A 19,021-nucleotide genomic window follows, 5' to 3' on the forward strand; every position below is an offset into this window, starting at 1 on the left:
AACTATCCCTGGTAGATCTGGATGCTATCATATGTGTCTATCTTCTTTTAAACTACACTGATTTACAAGTGTCAAATTTAGCGACATCCATGTATTGTATATAGTTTTATTCCAACAATACAGGAGTTTGAACTTTGGGTAAGGACTTGTGTAATAGTTATAATAGAATTTTTTATTTATAGTATATGTGCTCCGTCTTGCAGGTGAGACGCAGTTGTAAGTGACTCTGCAGCTGATGCATAGCTCACACACCCTAGTCTCGTATCTTGTAAAGCGCTTTGTGATGGTGGTCCACTATGAAAGGCGCTATATAAAAATAAAGATTATTATTATTATGGCGCAGGTGGAGCCAATAAAAAAGATGTGACCTTTGAAAAGTCACATCTTCACCTGTTTTTTGGACTACATTTTCCAATGTGGGCAAACTCATATCACAGAAAACACAAAGCAACATACATTGAAACTCAAGTTTAAAATCACATTAGTAGTCAGAGAGCATTTCAGTTGACCTCTACCATGGAAATACTGCATGTTTGGCACTAGGAGATGAACACTGGAACCAGACACTGCTCATAGTAGATACAGCCATGCATTCCCTACAGGCTGGGTTGTATGAGCTATGCTATAGTCAGCAAGAGCTGAGCAGTTAAGTGCTGCACATTACAGAGGAACTGTTCATAAACACCTCATAAATATGTACATGTTTACTGTCCAGAGGAGCCATTGTTCATTTTTCTACATAATTTCCAGATGGAGCTGGCATGATCTCAAGGGGACAACACAAGCCAGCCAACAATGGCAACATGTCTGATCCTTATTGTTTGCACTGTACTAAGACAGTTATTTTTTTATTTGTATTATTGCTAATCAATCTGCAGGCAGGATTTATCACACCCATCCTTTCTTGCACTGGTGTGTTTTTAACATGCTTTTTAAACAAATTCAATACTGGTTTATTGTGTCAATGAAATGTAAACAACAGCCATTTAAATAAGAATACAGAAAAAATGATACGCAAGTAAAAGAAGGCGTACATTGTGGAGTTTTTAATACGGGAATCTGGCTGGTAAAAATACATGCAGCTTTTTCAGTAATTGTGCAAAGCTGATGAGAACCAGCTTTTATGCCTCATAGAAAATGCATCAGCTCTCATTGGGGATTACTGGGAATTGAACACATCTCATTGTGAACCAACCTCAAACAACAAGCGTGTTTCTAATTATTTTCAGATTCCAGGGGTTATTTTAACACTGTGTGTGTGTTCGGCACTACAACAATACAGTAAAAAACATTATTGTAGAGGAGAATGGAGATTGTGACCTAAACACAATTTTAAAAGATTATTTTATAAACGTGTGGCAGTTTTATTGCCAAGAACAGTGCTTTATTTGTATTTGTACATTTCCAAAATGGCAGACGTAACTGAAATAATGACAAACAAAACACAAGCACACTGCCAGCCTTTTGCAGCTAGAGAAAAGTGTTATTACAATACAGCGACAAACACCTGTATAGCCTGTTAAGGGAGAGATTTAATTAAAACAAAAAAAAGTTATTTCCAAGTTTTTTTTAATGACTTTCAATCCAGAGGTGCCATATTACACAAATATGGACTGGAGCTGAGGTGTACAGTTGAAAACCATCGACCCCGATGGGCATACAGTGTCTGACAGGGATGAGGGCCTCCTGGTTCGTTTATAAAGATCCAATTTAGAATTCAGCTGAAAATGAACTACTATTGCCATTTTGCTCCGACAGGTTTCACACCAGAAAAGTCTGCATCCCCAGTGAATTAAAGTGTGCCTTTCTTGGTCCTTCACCACGGTAATCGCACCAGTTTGTTTACGTGATCAGAATGCTGTCTGTCAGGTGATGCAGACGGCTGTTCAATACAGTGAATGTATATAATGCATATAATAAACATGGAAGGTTGTGTCTGTGTCAGGCTTGCTGCACCAGCTAGAGTGTGATTATGTGCAAGGAGGTGACATTTTGAAAGGCAACAATTGAGGAGTACTTTATTCTTTGAATTGATGTTGGCTGTTGCATTGCCACTGGCATCAGCCTGACATTTTTAAGTTGTAGTCGCAATATGACTGTATTGTAATGATACCCCTTTGACAATGAGTTTCAGACAAAAGTGTGTCAAGGTAGAGAGAGAGAGAGAGAGAGAGAGACCAAGTTTGCACAGCTGCATAGCGTGAGAGGTCTACTTATACACAGCGAGAGACCAAGCCATTTATATACGTAACATGTCAAAAATAATAATACAAAAATATATATGTAGAAAAACTGTACACATATACTTTCAGACAGGCGTCAGCTCTGTGGGCTGTCTCTACATTCATTGCAAACTGGGTTTAAGCTGTTTTATTTATTTATTTATTTATTTAAATGATGGACTTGCTATTAGTGTACACTTTGTACTGCTATTTTAAGCTGAGAAGAAAATCTGTCTGGTCAACTCTTAAACTAGTGGGAAGAATAACAAATGCACAATGATAAACTAACACATGGGAGGCTAAATTAGGCATCTGCTAAAATTAAATTAAGTTAAAATTAAGATAGGGGTTCCAGGTACTGAACCACCTCTTATAACGTGGTTTAGCATCTCTGAGCTGGTGGTATATACAGCATTATTACAGATATGTCTTCCATTTAGTTTCAGGTTTAGAAGTAGACAGTCCTGAAGGAAAGAAATAGACATCGAAGGGTTCAGTAAAGTTTCTTTAACTTAGCAACATACATTGGTCCCCAAGTTTTCCCCCTTTCTGGGATCACTAAATGACCAAGCGTATTGCCAGGGGCAAAGGTGAAGTGCTGTGACACAGAGGCCATCTGTCCTGTTAGGTCCACAAGCTCGACGTTGTCACAAGATGAGAGCATTGACGCTACGACATCACTGTTTTCAGCCCGTGAAAGAGTGCATGTTGAGTAAACCACTGTTCCTCCAGGCCGCAGCGCTTCAATAGCTGACCTGTAAGGACAAGAAGAGCAAGACGGCATCTGAGACAGGAGCACTGCTTCTGGTATTATTATTATTATTATTATTATTATTATTATTATTATTATTATTATTATTATTATTATTCTCTTAAATACAGTGCAAATACAAATCATACACAAATGTATTGTAGTATATAAAATTATAAACTTAAAAACATATTAAAACAATAACACATCATTCCTCAATGTATGTATACAAAAAAATGGTATCAATAAATTATTGAAAAACATTTTTTAAAAACAACAATATATACAGTCAACCTTGGTTAACTCGACACCCCACAGGGATGCCTTTTAGTGTTGACTTATCCAAGGTGTAGAGTTAACCACGGGTGCACATGAGCCATGGCATTAGCATGCATACTCACACATTTACAGTATTCACAAGTTTATTTTTAGTTTAATGTCCTTTTGAAAACAGTTGAAAGAACTGCAGTGAATGAATCAATTACAGTATGCAGTACTGTACAAACTCGGTACAACTCGTATAATTCAATTGAAATAAGAATTAATAAAATAAATACAGTACTATTTTTACGAAAACAATCCAACCACAAACTGTACAAACTGCTGACTTTTAGGTATCGGCTTGTACTGTCAAATTTGACAACTTAAATAGAACTCGGTGAACAAAAACAATAACTTACAGTTTCACATGGAAATCAAACACTGTCGATTGTTTCGCAAGCAAAAACACCCGCTGTAAAACTTGTGCTGGTAAGCTAGCTATCCTGAATAACATGAGCTTTAAAGCTGATTGAACGAGAACTCATTTTTCACTTCTCACTCATTATGATACTGTAACCCGCTGCACTTGGTAGTTGCGAATGAGTGAACGATCCATTTCCAGGCAGAGGTCAGTCACTTGAAACGACAGTGTCGAGTTATCTACTGGTCTTTAATAGTTTTGATCACTTTGGTATCAGTAATAAGTATGAGTTAGGAGTAAAGCGTGGTTTTGAATTAAAAAAAAAGGCAGGAAGCATATATTTTAAATGGAGATCTGCCAAAGAATGAATTTATATATATATATATATTTTTTTTTTTTTTTTTTTTGTTTTGTTTTGTTTTTTTTCTTTGGCAGATCAAGCGCTTCAGGCAGTTTGGAAACAAGTATGCATCTGCTATAGATACAGCCCATATTCAACAGAGCTCTTTTAAAATTACCCCACTGTCAAAATGAATACCTTTTTACATATTTTGAATAACTTTTAAGCACATTCAGGTATTGTTTTCCACCGATATAGTTGAATGGTTCTGAATTATATTTTTTTCATTGATTGCAAGGCTTTTTTTTTTTTTTTTTTTTTTTTTTTATTAGTGACCAACTACTGTGTGTTTCCTTTTCTTACATGGTAAAATTTTCCTTTAACACTTAGGGTTAGGTATCTGTTATAAGTTAATAGAACCAATAGCAGAAAAATGTGGCAAAAGTGTATAACTGTAATGCAAAAGTAAAGCCGCCCATAACATTGGAGAGACAGGCATACAAAGACAATCAGTAATAGAAAGATAAACAGAGCTGAAAAGACTAGATCTGTTATAACTGACTATGAACAAGAGCAACAAAAAAGACAACAGCATGAATTTACAATAGTCTTATTATTTCTAATCATATTCTAGAATAGTTAATAGCATAATTAATAACATGTTTATAATCACATAATGGATACCCCTAAAGTGTTACCATATACATAGAACCAGGAACAGAAAAGAAACTTGTTTCTAACTTATAAGAATGAAGCCCACATTGACCTTTATGATGTAATGCACCCACTCACAGCACAGCTAAACTTCATTAACGGAGACGGTAAATGATGTGTTTCATTGAGACTGGGAATCTTACACTGGGGTCAGAAAGGGGTGAACTTATTGCTATTTCCAGTTAATATTCATTCATCATGTTACTTGTAAAATGCATTTCAAATCATCTATTAGATTAAAGGCATACACATATATTGATGGGCAATTAATACCTTGTCCACAGCACCCGAGGAGGGTTTCATTATCTGCCTAATGGGTGCTATTACTGTAACCAATATACCTTGTCCGGTATAGCAATGACATGCTTTTGCATTTACACTGTAATATGAGAACATGCATTTGTAGGAAACCTTGCGTTAAACAAAATGTGAATCCTTTGCAATCTACAAATACCTTGATTAAAATGTACAGTGCATTATGCTCCATTCACAAACTGACACCAATACAAATGAATAAAAACTCCTGATGTTACTTAATTTGTAAGAAACAACTTACACTGAACAAAAATATAAACGGAACATGCAACAATTTCAAAGATTTTATTGAGTTGCAGTTCATATAAGGAAATCAGTCAACTGAAATAAATTAATCAGGTCCTAATCAATGGATTTCACATGACTGGGAATACAGATATGCATCTGTTGGTCACAGACACCTTAAAAAAAAAAAAAAAAAAAATGGTAGGGGCGTGGATCAGAAAACCAGAGTGTCTGGTGTGACCACCATTCGCCTCATGCAGCGCGACACATCTCCTTCGCATAGAGTTGATCAGGCTGGTGATTGTGGCCTGTGGAATGTTGTCCCACTCCTCTTCAATGGCTGTGCAAAGTTGCTGGATACTGGCAGGAACTGGAACACACTGTCGTACACGTCGATCCAGAGCATCCCAAACATGCTCAATGGATGACATGTCTGGTGAGTATGCAGGCCGTGAAAGAACTGGGACATTTTCAGCTTCCAGGAATTGTGTACAGATCCTTGCTATATGGGGCCGTGCATTATCATGCTGAAACATGAGGTGATGGCGGCGGATGAATGGCACGACAATGGGCCTCTGGATCTCGTCACGGTATCTCTGTGCATTCAAATTGCCATCGAAAAGCAATTGTGTTTGTTGTCTGTAGCTTATGCCTACCCGTACCATAACCCCACCGCCACCATGGGGCACTCTGTTCACAACGCTGACATCAGCAAACCGCTCGCCAACACAACGCCATACACGCTGTCTGCCATCTGCCCGGTACAGTTGAAACCAGATTCATCCATGAAAAGCACACTTCTCCAGCGTGCCAGTGGTCATCGAAGGTGAGCCTTTGCCCACTGAAGTTGGTTACGACTCCGAACTGCAGTCAGGTCAAGACCCTGGTGAGGACAGTGAGCATGCAGATGAGCTGAATGTAAAAAAGCAAATACATACAGAAGAACGCGGCTGGAAAATTATACAAATCAGATTATGTTTTATTCATGTTGAACCAAGATAAAAAGAAAACATTTTGTCATAATTTCAAAATACATTTAGAAAATAGAGCATGGATTTCACATGTGTAAAATACAGGGCAGACATTGAACATGCCATTGAATCTTCATATGCTAATATTAATCCAGTTCTTCATTTAAAACACACATATAGAAACTGAAATATGCTATTGCATGCTGCGACAGAACAGGGAAATACAGCACGCTCTTTACTTAGCAGATTTAATCCACCCCTATGCTAAATAATGAAAATGCTAAATACTGCATTTTGGCTTATTGAGTTCACATCCCTTCAGGTTTCAAACAAAGCTTTAGCCCCCTTATTTGTCCATGAATTTGATAAATCATCCTTGATTAAAAAAAAAAAAAAAAACACGACACTTTGACAACCATAGAATTTGTCCTTTACATTTATAAAGAAACAGTGACATTTACCTATTTCATCATTCACAATTATCTTTTTGTATTGTGGACTTCACTTATTCAGGGGACTAACTGATCCCCCTTGGAATCTAAGCTCTAAAACAGCTGCTCAACAGAATTGACTATCCTTCACTTTGTGTGTTTGTACTCATACTAATACTGCTCACAACTCGACCAGTTGTTCAGTACGGACAAACCCTTATAAGGTCCTGAAGGCAGCTTTCAAGGGATTTTTATTACGTTTTTCCGAGGACTTCATTAGACGGCTGAATCTCTCTTTCATCCATCTTAAAAAATGTTTTATTCAGAAGGATTGATTTTCTAAGAATCAGCTACCATCTGTATAACATGTTATCTTGTCAAATCCCTCAAAAGGCCAGAGGTCAGTTCATGAGATTTCTTCAGGTTTCCCAACCTGAAAGTCAGTACACAGCCAAAAACATAAATACATACAAAAATCAAGACCTCAGTCTTCAAAGTCTTGACAAAAAACTTGAACACTACATTTATTTGGGAAGATTCCATTCCCCCACAGGATAAGCCACAGCTAGATTTTTGGAGCATTTTACAGAAATGCAGAAGAGCAAGTACAGTTTTGTGAGCATCTTATTATCGTCACTGCTCTAGCATTCACCAACACTACATGTACTGGGTCTTTCAAGCCACTTCGCCTTCGGGCTGCATCTGCACTCACAGGCACTAAGAGTGACAAACCCACATGCCGGCACAATCCAGACTTGTGAACATGCCTCAATCTTTTCACAGTATGGTCTCCTGTCGAGACACATTTCCTGTACAGATACACACAGGACAAGCACATAGCAGGGGAAGAATCCTCTACCTGTTGAGTGCACACTGAGGCCAGACAAAAAATACACATCAACAGTAACACAAAACCTCAACTCCACAATGATCTGGGGAAAACAGTGCTCGTGAAATGCAGCAGAGTAGATTTTATTTTTTTTAGTTTTTGCTTTGACACATTTAAATACATTTCAAGAACAGTATTCATGCCCCCTCAAAGAGCTTCTGATGAAATTAAAATATGCACAAGACAAAACTCCATTAATGGTAATAAAAGAACTACTTGTCAAGGACCATCAAAATGTGTGACAATGATTTCAACACCCATGGTGTAGCAAAAAATGTGCAAATCCATTAATACACAGTATTGGTTAGAGAAGTGCAGTATTTATAAATGAAAGGAAACCCCATCTTACTGCATGGCCCATTAAAGTGCAACCTTGTTCTCCCATACATTGATACTAACTTGAGTCTGCCTTGGATATACACTCCAGGGGGACATTTACTACAGTGGCAACATTTGGGAGAACAAGGTCATGCTTTGATAGGTCATTCAATGTACTGTTGTTAGGGGAAAACATGATGGTACTCATGTGATGAGATTTATTGAGTGTATCAGAATACTGAGGTACATGCAGAAGATATGTCTGCCCTGTCAGTCCATCTGTCTTAATTGATTTAATCGTGGTGTAACAGGGTGGAGGCTGGGCACGAACCAGTGACCCTTCACACCGCAACTAAGTGTCTTAACCATAATGCAAAAGAGCCAGGCGCCTCTGCATTCATGGTAGTAGAGCTTTTAACCTCATGTTATCTCACCGACAGGGGACAGGACAGATTTTGTAACAGCAGTGTATCACATAGCACTGCCTGTTGCACTGGGATACTTGGCTTTTAACCTCATGTCATCTTACCGACAGGGGGCAGGACAGATTCTGTAACAGCAGTGTATCACACAGCGCTGCCTGTTGCACTGGGATACTTGTTTCTTAAAGTGCTGACTGTGTAACACTGAAAGAGAAATTGGCAAGAAAAAAAGAAACATCTATCACATTTACAGTGTCATTTTTTATTTGTGGTCTCATAGCTATGCAATAGTTCTCACAAAATGGAAATGCAATCCTCTGACCTTGTGACAACTGCAGATGATGTGATAGATAGACAGACAGATAGATAATTTCTCTACACATCTCCAAATCTCCAAATACAAATTGCCAGATTAGCATGACTCTGGGCAAAGGTGTGATATAAATGCCTATAGTAAGGTGCAGGCAGTCGGGTGAAACAGCATGGAATGATTGATTTAGACTCAGCAATTTCTGCATAGTGCGTTTTTAGAAATACTGCAAGAAAAGCAATGACCTTGAAAAATGGAAATATTATTTTGCGAACATCATACTCATGTCCAAATAAGTAACAAGAAATGGGGGTGTGGGGGGGTGGGGGGGTGGCGGCTTTCGTACATGGAATTTCAGACATTCTAATTGCCTAAAATGTAACGTTACTATTTTTTTTTAAATCCTGCTATAGCATTGTGGCAGGCTGGCGAGTGGAAAGAGGCCCAGAGACAGACTGCAGTTCAAAAAAATAACTATTTTATTATAAATAAACACAAAATAAACGTGCACAAGGGCAAAAACAAAGCAATTTAAACACAAAGAAAGACAAAAAGCAAAACTTACAAAAATAACAATTTCCAGGCTGGGCGATGCCTTCACTGGATTCAAACTTTTTAAACAACCCAAAAAAAACCAACCTGCTTCCTCAGCTCCCTCTCCCCAAATGAGAAGCAGAGGCCTCCTTTTATATCAGGTGGCTGGGCGCTGATTGATCGTTAATCAACCTAATCAACTAATCAACCCCAGCCACCTGAACATAATAAACCCAGGCAGGTAGGGGAAGTTAACCCCATCCCTGCCAATTTAAAGGGCAGAGCTTTGCTCTGCCACAAGCATCTATAACTCATTTCTTTTTTTACTTCAATTTGAATAACAACAAGCCACTGGCAGAACTGCCCTGATCAACCTGCAGAAGCTTTAAACTAAATATAGTAGAACTGGTTAACAAGTAACTCCAAGCACTGTTGCTCTCTGCAATTACATCAATAAACAGTACCGAGCACACTTTAGTGACCAAACCAACTGTTTTCATAACAGCATGCTACCAAATAAGAACTAAAGAGCACCGTTTGTGTCAAATCCATTGCATTGCCATTGCTAGCAATCCTTTTTTTATGGGAAACAGAAATGTATATAACAGGCAAAATGTATTCTGTATTTATTAATGTATCATTGCTACTATGTTAATTCCATCATAAATAGTAAATATAGCTTCACCTTCATTCAATTTATCACACTGACATTTCCATGATCCTATTTCCTCCACCAGGTACTGAACTGGATTCTTAGTGTAATTCACATTTTTTGGTTTTACTCCTGAGAAAGCAGTCCTCGAAAGCAGATTCAAAAGCAAAGCGACAAAACAGAGCTTGCTTACTACTGAACCCTTTCTGATCACGACAAGTACGAACATATCTGCTGCTTGCATGACCTGTACTCAGTAAAAAGTAATTTACAATTATTTCCCAACCTTCCCTGAACCACCATCTGTGACCCCCTCACTCGGCAGTCAGCCTTTGACTCAGCGTGACTGAGAATGTGGACAAATCTTTTCAACACTTTGCAAAGGTTATTTGTGATTAATCCTCCACAATATGTGTGTATTACATGGATGACTGGTGTATTTAGATGGTAAATGCGGGTGTGGAGGTGCTGTGCTCATACCAAGGTGCTCAGAGGAAGCTGAATTGGAATAATGTTCAAACAGTCAATGCCCAAGAGCACGTCACAAAATAAAAACCTCCATCGGCTATTTTGTAACAACTGTATGTCGCCCTGGATAAGGGCATCGGCCAAGAAATAAATAAATAAATAAGTGGGGATGAAAACTCCACGTACCGTATTAACCCTTTAAGGTACAAGGGACATGTGTGTCCCACAAATACAATGATGCTACCTTTCTTGTTTTTGCAATGAGGTGCGCAAAACAGGGCTTAAAATGTACTGACAGGTTGGATCTGGTCATTTAAATTGTCAGTTTGCTCATGCTAGATGAGTTACTCTCAAATGTATTTTAAGAACAGCAGCTCAATTCCTTGTGTGCCTAACAGGGTTAAGCAACAGGCACTGCTACACAACTGTAAGGAAGGTTTGTGAAACCACTTAGGCAAAATAATCGGCTTACTTCTTTCAGGTGACATGCTGTGCATTTTCCTGCTAACTGGAACGAATTGAAAAGATATCGGAAAACTCAGTTCTGATACTTGAGTGTATTGAAAAAAATCAAAGGAACTATAGAAGGACAGGAATGCTAGCAGTGAGGTGCCATGTTTAGGAATACCTTTAGTATAATGGCCTATTTAAAAAGACCACCTCAAATAGGTGAATACCCTGAGTAGTGTGACAGACTGACTGGCATTACAGTAACACAGTCACACATGTCTCAGATCTGAAATGACTGGAGTAAATATATGCCCAGTCATTTACTCAGTATAGGACACTATTTAATTAGTTATCCTAGGATTGTCTTTCTGCAGAGTTATGGGGTGCAGAAAGAGAAACATACCCTGTTTTATTTAAACATCTGATTTCATGATGGTTTTCTTGTCTTTTGACTTTTTAAGGCACTCTAAGAGGCTGTAGAGTATGCTGTTCAATGTGCTGTAGTTTATTAATCTGCTTTAAGCCCCTAAGCAGTGCAATAAAAGGCTGATTTAATTAAATCAGTAATAACTATATATATATATATATATATATATATATATATATATATATATATATATAATATATATATATATATATATATAGAATGATGCATGCTGCCTTTCGACAAGTTCTCAAATTGGATTTTACATGCTAGATACTGAATAGAGATCACTTGTGTTTTATATATTATTGATTTCTTCAGAGGAGGAAATAGGGGACATGTAATAAGACAAAGACTTTTAATATTAATCTTTCTCTCCTCTTCTAGTGCTGTGTAAATATGAAATGTGAAATTCTGTTCACCTTCAGACTGCTTAATACTTGTCTCTTGATGTTACAAACAGCATACAGTACTGCTAAAGGCCAAGCTTCAAATAATTCTATTATTATAGATTCTCATTTGATGGTTGATTTTCAAATAAACAAAGTCAGTATTCTAGAAAAAAAAAAAAAAAAAAAAAAAGTAGGTGCCTAGCATAGAATTGTCTGAAGATTATCCCTTCTCTCCTCTATATTCAGCTCACCTGAGCAGTTGTTTCTGTAAAGCAGGTAGCTTATCTCTTTGTTCGATCCTAGTTCCAGCCTGCACGTAATCTGAAGAGAAGAGCCAGCTCCGATCATTGGAGCACGGTGCATCCACCAGCACCTTCGTAGAAAAGAAAAACAAAACACCAGTATTTTAGTCCTCACCGCACTTACCTGAATCAAGAGTCCACCTTAACTCTGAGATGTTACGTATCAGTTGTGGATGCATTAATGCCCTTTTCTTTGGCTGGGATTCAAGGAGAAAGAATTTCATTTTGAGACAGTGTGGTCCAGTGGTTAAAGTCCATGGCTTGTAATCAGAAGGTCACCGGTTCATATCCCACCTCTGCCACTGACTGACTCACTGTGTGACCTTGAGCAAGTCACTTAACCTCCTTGTGCTCTTCAGCAACATTACCCACGTGTATAGAGCCAATGCAAACTGGCTACAGGAAAGTGAAAACGAGTGGTGCTTACAATTGAAAAAAGTTGGAAATACTTTTTTTCTGGAAAAGGGAGTTACCAGGGGAAAATAGCACAAGATTTTGGAATTGTAAACAGCACTGTGACTGATATTAAAACATCTGCCTTAGAACTTAAAAAGTGCATCGGGTTCCAACAGTTTCTTTGGATGCTAGCAATGGAAAGTTATGGGAGGCTCTAAAGATGAAAAACTGCATCAAGCTGAGTTTGCTTGGTTTCTTCAAGCACTGAGTGAGATAATTCCAATTTCAGGACCCATTTTGTGTGAGAAAATCCAGTTTTTGTCCAGTGATTATAGACAACACAGAATTACACTGCATTCTATTATTTCTATACTAATATAATATTATTGACAGAGAAATGTTGGAGATGTTTGTCATAGCAGGTAGAAAAAAGAAGATATTAAACAGAGCGAGACAACAAGGAGGGATTCACTTGCAGAAGAAACTCACTAATATATTGCTTATGTCCAGGCACAATTATTTATACATGCTTTAAACATTGAAAAAGGTATAATAGATTTGAAAACAAATTTAGGCTCATGTGTAGGGCTGTGCTGTGTGTTTTCGGGTTTGCACAGCTGCTCTATAAACTCACTGTTGTCTTTTTCACAGTGGATCACAAAAAATAATATTTAAGGTGGTACACTACAGTATTAGATACATTCTGGTAAGCAGTGTTATACATGAAAATGAATGCAATACATCATTTTTTTTTTTAGTTTGTTATAAAACCAGTACCATGCTTTTTTTTCTGAAATGACGCCCCTGGTTCATGTGTTTAGTGCAGTAGTCTGTTTGTCTAGTAGTCAGCTGCAAGACCAGTAAAGCTTGTTGATGTGCACTTACTGTATGATATGAACACACTTAATAGGTCTGGAGTAAGGAATCCAATTCTGGGCACTTTTTCCAATCCCAGGATTTAGGTATTGATTTTTTTTTTTTTTTTTTTTTTTTTTAGTTCTTCAACAGAATTAATTAATAATAAAAAAAACACACACAAGCATTGTAAAGGAAGAAGTGAGTGATTTCACATGGCCCAGCTGCCTGCTCAACTCAACAACACTGTTATTTAAAAACGTAAACTTAGATAAAACAATGAACTGACTATACTCACACTGAACATTTAAACTCCAGAAAGTACACTTGTAAATACTACACTTTTTTACTTTTTTCAACATCACACAATGGCAATCGTTGACTTCTATTATTTTTTTTTTGCAGTAAGCAACCAATTAGCCATGTGTGCGCTCAACGCTCACTCACTGTCAGCAGCCAGATGGGTGTTTAGAGAGTTAACCTCGCCCAACAGAAAGAAAACGTACACCAGTACACCTGTGGTTTTATTTGAAAGGAGATTCAACATTGCTGATTCGATTGCTAAGTTGCAAAGTACTACAACTTGGTAAAATACGTTGTCCGTCATTACAGGATTTCTCTCGCATACCCCAATGAGAGCTTGCGTACCCCAATTTGAAAACCGCAGCCACAGTGCATTTTCACATAGGTCTGACATCAACAATATGGTAGCACTACATATACAGTACTAGGCGACACTCACTAGATTGCTTTATTAGCACCTCGTACATTAATATTAATTACCTCTTTGAAACCAACGCCATAGAGTGCCTTGCATCCCTATACAATCTTCAAACCAAAACAAAAAGGATCTATCTATTCTCTTCCAAGCACAATGATACCTGTATGGGCCCTGTAAACGAGATGGTTGTATATCAATGGACCAGCACCAGTATTTTAACGGATTGTATAATAAAGACATGCATAAGCTCACTGAAACTCTGAATGCAAGCTGATACTGAGCTCTTATCCCACAGAGGCATTGAATTCGACAAAACAGACACACAGCCTGTGCTCTCCAATGTTAATTGGATGTATTCATTTGAATATACACTTGTACATCAGCTGCTGCTGTTGCTTAATCACGCTGGTCCAGCACCTATTAGCATGCTTTTTGTTTCAGTAATAAATTAGTGTAGGTCTGTTCAATTGTGCTTTTCTGGTCAGAAACAATTAAATGAACATACAAACAACCAGCTAATTATTTATGGCTTCTTAAACAGAAACACAGGGTGCCATAAAGAAGCGCTTTAATGGGGTCATCCTGCAAGTAAATCGAATTATCTAGGCCGTGACTTCAACCACCAAGGAGCGTGGGTAAGAAAATTCTTATGCTTGGGAGCTCTGTGGGATGTTTGTGTTTATTTACCACTGCAATGAGAAACTATTCATCCACTGTAAGTATTGTGAAGCTCATGTTCTGGTAGCCTTTTTATATATTATTAACAACATAGCTTATATATATATGCTGTTAATAATATATAAAAAGGCTACCAGAACATGAGCTTCACAATACTTAGTGGATGAATAGTTTCTCATTTACAAAGAACGTACTCCAGAAACAGGGATTGAGCTTATGTAAAAGTTAGTGGATAAACAGAAAAGAAAATGAAGAAAGCACTGCAGATGTCTTTTGGGGTCCCAGCATTTATATGCTAATTATGTTGGAGTTCTCTGTAAAGTATTTATTTGTATCTGTGTGTTGCTGAATCACCAGCTATTGGGATTCAACCTTAAATAGTTGATTTAAGAGAGCGCAGCATACTGAAGTACGATGTGTCAGTCTTACATCCATTCAGTTCCTTTTTGATGTCCCATAGGCTGTATCTTTGGACCCTCATTATTTTCTGTTGTTTGTTACTCAAGCTCCCTAGTTGGTTTTGTGCATGGTATTATACTTGACAACAATGATAATATCACATCACTCACTGATGCTTTATTGCCTGCCCTAGGAGAAAAGGCAGTTTTCCGATTTAATAAATCTTATCTACTGGGGGAAAACAAAACAAAAAACTGCCTCCAATTAAAAACCATATATATATATATATATAATATATATATATATATATATATATATATATATATATATATATATATATATATATATATATATATATATATATATATATATATCTCAACCTAGAGCCCCTAATGTGCAGTGTTTCTTCATCAAAACTATGATATAATTGTTTTCTTACTTTCCAGTGAATACAAGGTGGTTTAGTTTTACTTTTATTTCATTATACTCTCCAAAAGAAGGGATCGTGGGAGGAGGTGTAATCCAGCTACTTATTTGCGGTTCTTCCCGTCCAAACTTGGCAGGTTTCATTAAATAGTGTACCCAAGCAATCAAAGTGTAAAGCTTTCCTTTTTTGGACATATTTTTAGATGCCATCTCCCAATAGATGACTCAATTGCTCAGTGAGACGGTGGACCCTATTCCAAGTTTAAATTCATGAGTTTCTTTTAACAAATGTCTTTTTAAATTAATAAAGTGATCACAACTGGGCTGGCTCCTCAGTATGTAAAAATATATTTAAAGTGTGACTTGTATGTTTTACCACCTATTGTATGACCAGCTATTTATCTAAAGGCAGTGGACATAATAACGCAAAACTACTTAATGAAACAAAAACCGGATCATAACAAGACGGTTCCTAGCATCAGTACTTCTTTAAATGTGCATTTTACTGATGCAATTATTATGCAACAGCTCCCCCCGCTGGAGAAAGTTGCAGCATAAAGCTGCAGTCTCCCACATTGTGCAATTTGATATTACTTGTACTTAATCAGGGGCCTATTAACACACCTGTGCACATTTTAGCTTTCTGTGCTGGCTTGGTTGACAGGTTAGCTTTGCATACATTCCCCCAAAGGAATCTTTAACAGTAAGGGAACAGGCATCATCCTCCCTTGAAACCTTTTAATTCATCTTGTGAGCCAAATCAGCATGCTCATGCTAGCAGTAACATGCTAGAAATGACAGCGCCAAGCTCTGGCATAGTAAATACAAGAACTTACAAGTGCCTAGTGTTCATGCACAGACAGGTACATGAATGCAATGAGGAGATTTAGTCTGTAGTTATCAACTCTGAAGCAGTTTGGTTCTCTTTTGAAGCTTATTCTTCCACAGAAAAGAATGCATTAGAAACTTGTTGTCCTAGCTCCATCCAAATCACAGACACACTAGTTACGCAGGATAATCCTGTCTCTTACACAGATGAAGCAGGGAAGGGTTAACATACATTTAAGTTATTTTTGAAAAAAGTAAAGAAGACTTGTGATTCGTACCTTATCATACATTCCTGGTTCCCTCTCTCCAATGTGTCTTCCATCTAGATTTGATACCATGACTGCATTATACAGGTCTGTAGGTAAAAATGATTCCAGGGTCTGCTTCAGCCACTTCCATCTCAGGATGTCCCATTCATTGCAATGTAGGATACCTGAATACATATTAACCATCTTCAATGACAATTACCTGCACTCTTGTTTTGAGCCTTGAGCCTTACATTCACATTCCATGTGCTGCACATAGAAACTAAGTGAGGTTCCTATTAACTGCAACACAGGAAGTGAACGGAGAAGAGATCTGGACAAAAAGGACTATGTCACTTTGAAAGTCATAAAGCCAATCTCATGCTTCTACCTAACATTTTTAACAACACAGTTGTAACATTTTTTAAACAAATATGTAAAAACTATTATGAAAACCATACTGGGGACTGCACCTTAAAAAAAAAAAAAATGTTTAAAGAAATATTTAAAAAGTCCTTTCCTGAAGCAGAGCTATACTTGGTTTTGGAATTGTTTGTATCCGTTTTATAAGGGTTAATGTGTGCATGCAGCTTAAATCTGCACACTGGTCTAACTAAAACATTTAGGAAATACACAGATTAAACTGGATTTGTTAGGGTATTTTACAGCACTAGGTAAGCCCCCTGGATTGAATTAACAAGCTAGTTATCCCTGCATTACCCCTAAACATTAAGTAGTTGATTAAAAAGCAACTAGGGACGTCCCTCCTTGGGATTTGTATTCAAGGAACTAATTTTTCGTTGGTTTCCCAATTCTTGTGTGTATATATATATATATATATATATATATATATATATATATATATATATATATATATATAATCTATATATATATAAACATAGTGTAAGTGCACAATACTGAAAAAGCTAAATAAATTGGGCCAAGATATAGGCTAAATATTTGTATATTCTGTAAGCTCACTGGTCTGCTGTTCTGAGTGGCTGTTTCCAATGGAGCTAGGCTAATTGTGTTATGATATCACTGTAAAATGACGGGTTACCTGGAGTACCTGTCTGCAATATTGCAATGGATTTGCCTCCAGGGGCAGAACACAAGTCCAATATTTTGTCTCCATCACTCGCCTCCAAGGCCAGAACTGGGAGAAGAGAGGCTGCATTGAGGAGGTAGTAGTGCTTGAGCTTGCCGGGCCGGTGCTGCTGGGAGGGGAGTCTAGACTGAGTCTTGCTGACAAAGCACTGCAAGGAGCTGTATGAGGAGCCTGGGGCATCCTTCAGGAGACTGGAGTATCCCTGACACTTGAGACTCTGCATCATTTCAACAGAGAGGTTGAACCTGTTCATCATCACAGCGTACTGCCAGCCAGCGGGACATAGCAGCGCCTCCCTGAAAGAGTGCATCAGACCCACAACTTCAAAGATATTTATTTCACAAGTTTATAACCAGGACAGGGCTCACTGAGACGACAGCAAAAAAAAAAAAAAAAAAAAAAAAAAAAAAAAGAAAACAAACACACTTTTTCTTGCTATATCTCCACTATAGTGAATTGCTTGTATTAATTTCATAGACAATACAATAAAATGCATTAAACTAATTATACTAATATTTAAATATTAGATCCAGTTCAATTCCTATTGGTCAAACCTTTACTTGTCATTATAATTCATAACAATAAAGAGTTTTAACTACTCTCCCCTCCAAATGAACTGCATATATGCACATAATGTAGTCTGTCTAAACTGTGATGCACTTGTTGCTTTTTGTTTGTTTGTTTTTTACTCATTACATATTTCATACAGTGCTGTGTTATATATTATTTAAACATACCTACACACAAACACACGTACACTCAGCCAGTTCTAGATTTCAAAAACCGCCTGATCTAACTACGATTTCTAGAACTCCAGACTTGGGCATGCAGTAGTGCAGACTGTTTATAAAGGCAGCCCATCATTACAGATAGTCTTTATAAACTGCGTTCCATTAGTTACCTGGCTGTGCTCCATGCTTCTCCAAGTTCTTCATGGTACTGCTGATCAAAGTGCTGGAGAACAACTTGGCAAATCTGCTTCTGCGGAGTCTAAAAGACAGGATCTACCTTAACTGTTGCAGATCAGTATGAATATGAACAACAACAACAATAATAATAATGAGTAATATTGACATTTTGGGTTAAAAAAAAATCCAAAGTTTTAATTCTCTTCATATTAATTCAATGTATTCAGTTGTTCTTACCCTCTTACAGCTTTTATCAGAGTTTCCTCTTACATTCTTATTTAAATAAGTACAGCAATCGTATTTTCTTTCAGCTGTATGAATGTCTGCGGCAATGCAGGTGTATCTACACATCCATTTCACATTGTAAACGTCTCGATCAAAAACAGCAAAGCATTTTTGTAAACGTGCATGCAGGCGTTGCATTTTATCTGCGTGCCCATTTACGTTGTCCTTTTCAACACCTCTTTTTTTTTTTTTTTTTTTTTGAAACCGAAAAATTATTTTTCACAAAGCGGAACTCTTTCTCGACTGGAACAAGTTCATCTGATAAATACTTCCCCCTTTTCTATTTAACTCAGGTTCCGCCTCCAGTATTATTTTACAGTAGCGATTTGGTTACTTCTGATCTTGCTTAGACATTTGATT

General features: G+C 37.3%; 1 protein-coding gene across 2 annotated transcripts; it reads right to left on the reverse strand.

Moving 5' to 3' along the window:
- Positions 1-1,046: 1,046 nt before the first annotated feature.
- Positions 1,047-18,930, reverse strand: LOC121328137 (tRNA (cytosine(34)-C(5))-methyltransferase, mitochondrial-like). 2 transcript variants are annotated; one of them, XM_041272651.1, is made up of 6 exons: positions 18,614-18,930; positions 18,370-18,458; positions 17,430-17,764; positions 16,394-16,548; positions 11,762-11,883; positions 1,047-2,977 (listed from the first exon to the last, which is right to left on the reverse strand). In XM_041272651.1, exons 1-6 carry the CDS (start codon positions 18,797-18,799, stop codon positions 2,716-2,718), a joined length of 1,149 nt encoding a protein of 382 aa, XP_041128585.1. In that variant the 5' UTR covers positions 18,800-18,930; the 3' UTR covers positions 1,047-2,715. The 2 variants fall into 2 exon arrangements, with proteins under 2 accessions (XP_041128585.1, XP_041128584.1); XM_041272650.1 differs by having other exon boundaries at positions 17,421-17,764.
- Between the last annotated feature and the right edge of the window lie 91 nt (positions 18,931-19,021).

The sequence above is a fragment of the Polyodon spathula genome, chromosome 15, assembly GCF_017654505.1.
Source record: "Polyodon spathula isolate WHYD16114869_AA chromosome 15, ASM1765450v1, whole genome shotgun sequence".
Classification (NCBI taxonomy): Eukaryota; Metazoa; Chordata; class Actinopteri; order Acipenseriformes; family Polyodontidae; genus Polyodon; species Polyodon spathula.